Source organism: Rhizophagus irregularis, chromosome 5, assembly GCF_026210795.1.
Source record: "Rhizophagus irregularis chromosome 5, complete sequence".
NCBI lineage: Eukaryota > Fungi > Glomeromycota > Glomeromycetes > Glomerales > Glomeraceae > Rhizophagus > Rhizophagus irregularis.
Window position 1 is genome coordinate 1,454,844 of NC_089433.1, and position 7,180 is coordinate 1,462,023.

Here is a 7,180-nt window from a genome sequence, read left to right on the forward strand (position 1 = left end):
TTAGCAAATCACCTGATTTCTGATGATCATTAATTCCTGATTATTAATAATTGTCCATTTTTATTTTTTTATTATTTCAGATCTTAATTACAAAATGTTCATCTGAATGTATTGGAACACCAAGTACTTCTTGAACTGAAATATCTTATTAATGTTATAAAACTAATACAAATAATAAAAATAAGTGTTTCCTATTTGATATAATTGAAATTATTAATAATCCAAAGTTTTAGACTCAATTATTTAAACTACAAAATTTATTATTACCGATATGTGGTGCATTGAATAAATTACAAAGAGATGTTCTCATTTATATAAAATTACACACTATTTTGGTTAAATAATTAAAATGTTTTCCTTTCACAAGAATGAAAAATTTGGTAATTGTATAATAGGAAGATTGGAATCATGTTGGACATAGCAGAAACAACCTTTGTTATTACTTTTTCATCCAAAATATCAAATTTCAAAATTTAATTTCTCTACTAAAAAGATTTCTTATATACATTTTGAATAGTGGCTCATATATTACTATCAAGTATGGTTTAATAAAATGGCAACAAGAATTCTTCAGGATTATTTATTATATCAGTGAAAGTTATTCCCTTTTAATCCTGAAACTTATAATCAATTTGAAGAAAATATTATTGATTTCTGGGAATCTGCAAAAGGATTGGCACCAGAACTTTCACGATTAGCTTTGCAACTTTTTGGAATCTGTGTTAATGCAACTTCAGTAAAGTGTCTTTGGTCAAATATGGGTTTTTTTGCATTTAAAATGCCAAAATTGGCTACATTTTATATATTTACTCGAATGATTTATTGTGTAAAATCAATACTAATACAATTTAATATTTTGTAGCATAAAAAAGTTTTGGCTATGGCTCAATTGCAAAGTGACATATTATGCAAAAGAAAACATGAAGAAATAGAAATTTCTGAAAGACAATATAAATGATTGCATATTGCTAAACCAATACAAGAATATGAATCAGAGGATAATGATAAAAACAATGATGATAGTAAATTTACATTTAATGCTTTTAATGATAGTGATACTGAAGAATTAGAAGAAACTTCTATTATTGATGATTGTAATGTTAATGATACCTTTGAAGAATATGACAATAATAATATTCTTAATCCTGAGCAATGGACTAAAATAATTAAAAGTTGGATTGAAATGGTTAATACAGAAAATGATTCAAATAATTTAGATAGCAGAGAAGTTGAGCCTTATGATTTTGAAATAGGAAGGCATGATACTCATCCAGCAGATAATCCATTAGTTAAATGGTAATTACTTGAATTGTTTTTAGAAGCTCCAATTTATATGGTTCAATAATAAATTTTAAATAAATAAATATACTGTACATTTTAAATGACGCTAAATGATTATCAAAATAATAAATATATTAATAAATTTTGGCCGGCATTAAAAATTACATGATATAATTTCAAATGACAAATATCGCTTATCATTTACTCTCCGAAATGACAAAATGACATGTGTCATGTCACTAATGTCATTTGTGTCATTTCATATCACTTCACATCACTGATATTTAATAATATCAACTACCCTTTAAAATTATTATACATGCTACCCAAATTCAAAATTGCCAATCCAAAATTCCAAAATTCCAAAATTTCAAAATCCCAAATCCCAAAATCCAAATTCCCAAATTCCCAAATTTAAATTCCAAATTATATTGAATTTTGATAACGTATATAAAAATATATAAAAATTACTTCTTTCAACTTATTTAATCTTAAATAATTATGCTATTTAATTAATAATTCTTCAAAAGTATTACCAACTTGTTAAAAGTATTATCAACTTGTTATTAAATATTTTATAAATGCTTATAACTTTTATAATTGAGGAATCTTGGATTTTAAGTTATATAAACCTCTTAATACTTTTAAAATGTATGTATATAATTCTGCAGTGAATATATGATATAGCGTTTCTGTACCACTGTAAACCGGCATTAATTTTTTGAAGTTTAATAAAGTGGCCAATCATTGCAATCGCTGCAACGGAAAATTACACAGCAAATCGTGATGTTACGTCAAATGAGCTGTGTGATACACAAATTAATAACGTGGTTTATATAGTTTATATACAATACATAACAATACATATCGTAAAAGAATAAGCGATGTGATATGTCGTGTTTGTGCTTAAACAAAAAAATATTACGCACGCGCATAGAATTTTTTTAACAATGGGGAATCCGAAATCTAGAATATAAGTTTTTATTTATGTATTATAAACCCTTATGTTGAATAATTATTACTTGCAAATAGTATGAGCTTAATTGTTTTAAAAAAGTAAATGAATTACATGATGTACTTATAAATCTAAGAAAGAAATGTGTGACTTTAAACAAGGAATTTCTTTATTTATAATTTTAAGCATGTTTATTTAATTTCCACATTGAAATTTCCCACATTTAAAATTTCCGATCTACAAAGCTTTAAAATTTCCTTGTGATTTTTGTCGTACATAATTTATTTTCTCCTGTAAACATAAGAATACCATGGGCCAGGTAAACAAAATACCTTCTTTGTTTAATCAAGCAATCAATTTCAATTTGAAATTTTTGATGCCAGAATTCCTTATTTTAAACTATAATTAACATAATTTTTTAAAATATTTCATTCTAAATTTATATTCTTAATAAAATTTACTGTTTCAAGAATTTTTTTTTTTTAAAAAAAAACTTCTATCAATCAAATTTTCCTTTTTTAAAATGTAATTTAAATTTCTTAACCGATTGCGGTATTTTACAATGAATCAATAAACAAAACTTTTTTTTTTTTTTGTTATTACCTTTTAATATAGGTAAATATAGGTAAATATAAGTAAATATATACGTAAATATACAGAATGGATTATATGTTTATGTAGTATTATATGTACTAAAATATATAAACCCATAAACCAACCCATTGTAAAATTCAATTAAATAGCGAACATTTTATTACAGAAATGTATTATTGAAATTTACACTTACATTTTTTGTGACCATATTTCAAACCCATTCTTTGTTTTTGTTTCGATGATCTTTTATTAAATATGCATTTTTAATTAATATTTTAACCAATCAGATTCTATCAGGTGCAAAAAAATTATTAAATCAAAAATATTTATTAATCGGAGTAAATAAAAATGGAGATATAATACTTATAAGTAAACAATCTGGCATATAACGTTTATTTTATTTTTTTTTTAATTAATATAAATTAATATAAATTATTTATTGTAATCATAAAAAGGGTACCAGAAATGCTTAAAACTTAGAATATGAGGGCCAATGATATCATTAAATAGTAGGATTAATTGGTTATTTAATTACACCATGATGTTTTTTTTTTGTGAAAATTAAAATAATTATATTTTATTTTTTTTTTGTCTGGTATAAGTTTTCCCATGGTAATTGTAAACATGTACTACAATTTTGTATCGTAAAAAAAGAAAAATATATACAATTTGCATCATACATGACCCTGAATGTCAATTTTTATTAAATTTATTTGCATCATCATTTATATGATCAATTTATAAAAACTATTTATTGGGTCCCAATTAATAATGATATTTAACAAAGAAAAAAATATCGACCCACCCATGTTTAAAAAATTTCTTTCTTATTATTATATACTTTTTAATACTTTTTTTTTTTTTAAATGCTTAAAGGTTTTACAACATTTTTAATTTTATTATTATTATTTATTTTTATTTTATTTTTATTTATTTTATTTTATTTATTTATTTATTTATTTATTTATTTATTTTTTTTTTTTCTTATACAAAAATTCTTAAAACAAAAAACAAAAATTTTTTTTTAAATTCTTAAAAAAAAACTCTATTTCCGATTATACACTAATTACTTTACAAAAATAAAACAAAGAAAATGTAAAAAAAAAATAAAAATAAAAATGTACGAAATATCGAAATATATCTAAATTTGTAAAGAATTAGAAACACGGAATGATTGATGGTAATTTTATGTTGTAGATTCTTTTATTTTTTTTTTTTTCTTTCTTTCTTCGAATGTAAGTCTGAACAAAAAGAAAAAAACCCGAAATAATATACTTACCGATTTACTTACCCATAAAAAAAAAAAAAAAAAAAAAGAATAAAAAAAAAAAAAGTACGATCATCAAATTTTTTTTAAAAAAAGTATTATTTGTATTTTTTTTTTTATTCCTTATGTTTACACGACAAGATAGATATAATTCTATTATATCTTATTTACAGAGAGAATAGAGAGAATATTCACTTAAAAAATATAATAACAACAATAAATAAAAAATAAATACGTTTTCACAAAAAAAAGAAAAAAGACCCGATAATTACATACTATTAATACTATAAAATAATGCTGGATAAAAATATGATATATATATATATATTTATATATATGTATGTATATATAAAAGAAAGAAAAAGAAAAAAAAATAGGAAACGAAAAATAATGTTCATAACGTAAACGTTCGATTTGATTTAAGATTGATAAAGATTACCAATTAATTCTTCATTGGCCCAATCGTTAAGAAAACCCATATCGTAGGTTTGTAATGATTCATCAAGTGAATCTTGAACATTTTGAATATTCTGAACCGGAGTATAATTTTCTGAATCCGAACTAACGGTTAAAATAGGAGCAATTTGATCACCATAAACTGGTATATTATCTATGATCGACGCATAAAATGAAGGTATTGTTGTATTAACTTGAGGAACATACGTTGAACTTTGAGTCGTTTCCGGTTGAATATTAAAGGAATTTACAGTTGGAAAAATCAAAAGATCGGATATTTCATCGTTTGTGGAATTTTCTGGAGAATTTATATTATTATTATACGTATGTTCGTTATTCAACGAAGATAATAACCCATTATTTAAATTATTTATTACGTTATCATCGATATGAAATTCTTCATAACAATTTAAATCATCTGGTGGTTCGATTTTTGGAGATTGATTTAATGGTATCGAAGGTTCATAATAAGATTCGACTAAATTCATTACATTCATTACAGGTTGTTCATCCTCAGATATTTGTATTATCTGAGGGGATATTAAAATATTATCTTGAAAGTTCATTTCGGATGAATTTGAATAATCTTGTGTAAATTCAGAAGTATTATAATTGTTATTATTATTATTATTAAATAATTGAGGCATCGATTCCCATGGTTTAGTCGAACGGTCACTCGTAAATTCATCATAATCATCACCATCCTCAAAACTTTTACGTTCATCTCTTTGTCGTGGCTGATATTTATAATTTGGAAAAAGATCTTGATGTACAAGACCACCGAGTGTTGCTAATAAGGTATAATTGTTTTTTACGTGATCAACTTCATGTTTCCATCGATTCCCGGCAATTCTTGAAATTTCTTTAAAATCGGCATCAGGGTTTTCGTCTTTAATTTTATCTTGTAAATCTTTTCGATATAAAATAAATGCATTTTGAGGTCGAGTTATTCTACCTTTTTTACCCCTAGTTTTTTTACAAGGTGCGAGTAATTGTTCTAACGGAATGTGAGTTGGGAAGGTAAAACCTTCTTGAACCATTTTATCGAGGTTTTCATTAATGGAACGTTTTAATTCAGCCTTAAATTGTGGAGTCTCAAAGAGATGGACTTGTCTTCTTCGTGAAGAATGTTTTTTTGAAGACTTTGGCATTTTTTTAAAGGTTAAATATTTATTTTTTTTAAAAAAAAAAATTTGATCTGATGAGTAAATTTAGAAGAAAAATAACTCCATTATTTATAGAGATTTTTTTTAAATAATATTAAAAATATTTGGGGATGATGATCTTACTTTAAAATAATATGTAACGTCGATCATACAAATTCTTCTTATATGTATCACATCTCAAAAGGGACAATGAGTTTATTTCTTTGTAATAGATTGTTTAATATTTTCTATTTTTTATAACGAATAAAATTAAAATTCTACTTTACAGTAAGAAAAATTTCACAACTAAAATAGCTTCAATTGTAAAATTCCGAATAAAATGTACGACCAGGGAAAATGTTTTTTTCATATTTTTTTTTTTAAAGAATATTTTTTTTTTTCGTTTTGATGATCTTGTACATTAATGAAATAATCTATTAATCGATATTGTGGATAAGGTTATGTTTGTTATTTAAAAAAAAAAAAAAAATTAAAAATTTCTCGGAACTAATTTCAAAAAAGAAAAAAATGATGGAAAAAAAAAAAAAAATTTTTTTTGGGAAAGAGAAATAGATTTCCGAGATTATTATTATTATTATTATTATTATTATTATTATTATTCTAAAAAAAAAAAATTGAGAATTAAATGAACTAAAAGAGTCCCTTTCGTTTAGTTGAATCAAAGTTTCATTATAATTTTTTTTTTTGAATCTTTTTTTTTTTTTTCAAATTATAATATCCGAATAATGTGTATATAGAAAAAGGAAAAAAAATGGAAAAGGATGGAAAAAAAAGGAAAAAAAAGGAAAAAGGAAGGAAAAAAGAAGGAAAAAGAAGAAAAAAAAAAAAGGAAAAAAATAATATAGTATAATATAATATAATAAAATAAAAATAAATTAAAATAAAGAAAAAAAAAAAAAAAAGAGAAAAATAATAAATTGGAAACATTTAAGATTTACTTTTTTTAACAATATTAGAATAATTATTTTAAGATTGTTCAAACAATTTTTGGTTCGGTATAAGCCATATTGCAAATAATTGGTACGAGCAATAATTAGTCCATGGATTGGGTTTTGTAAAAAGGCCAATTATTGTTTATCAGAGGAGAAACGAAAAATGTATCATAAAACTTACAAGGTTTAACTTTGTTGTTAAACATGTCGCATTTTTTTAAAAAAGGAAAACTTTAGATGATCATTTGTTTTAATAATTGGATTATACGAAAGTAAACATATACATTGTTTTTTATTTAAAACAGGAAATAATCTTTATTGAATGCGGTACAAAATTCCATAAATTTACAAGAACATACCAGTTAAATTTTTATTGTGTTTATTAATAGATAATAAATCCCTTAGAAACGTTATAATTTATTAATTCTATTTTTAATATTGAAAACAATAGGCATTATTAAAACATAAATTATGTGAACCAAAAAATAAAATATGGTATAGGAAGAAACAATAATAATAATTCCCGTAA

The 7,180-nt window shown here is 23.1% G+C and overlaps 2 protein-coding genes across 2 annotated transcripts; one reads left to right on the top strand and one right to left on the bottom strand.

Annotated features, from left to right (window-relative positions):
* Positions 1-880: 880 nt before the first annotated feature.
* Positions 881-1,300, top strand: OCT59_024857 (uncharacterized protein; the record flags this gene model as incomplete). Its single annotated transcript, XM_066134470.1, has 2 exons — positions 881-896; positions 984-1,300. 2 exons carry the CDS (start codon positions 881-883, stop codon positions 1,298-1,300), a joined length of 333 nt encoding a protein of 110 aa, XP_065991712.1.
* A 3,216-nt stretch (positions 1,301-4,516) lies between these two features.
* Positions 4,517-5,704, bottom strand: OCT59_024858 (uncharacterized protein; the record flags this gene model as incomplete). Its single annotated transcript, XM_066134479.1, has 1 exon — positions 4,517-5,704. One exon carries the CDS (start codon positions 5,702-5,704, stop codon positions 4,517-4,519), a length of 1,188 nt encoding a protein of 395 aa, XP_065991713.1.
* Between the last annotated feature and the right edge of the window lie 1,476 nt (positions 5,705-7,180).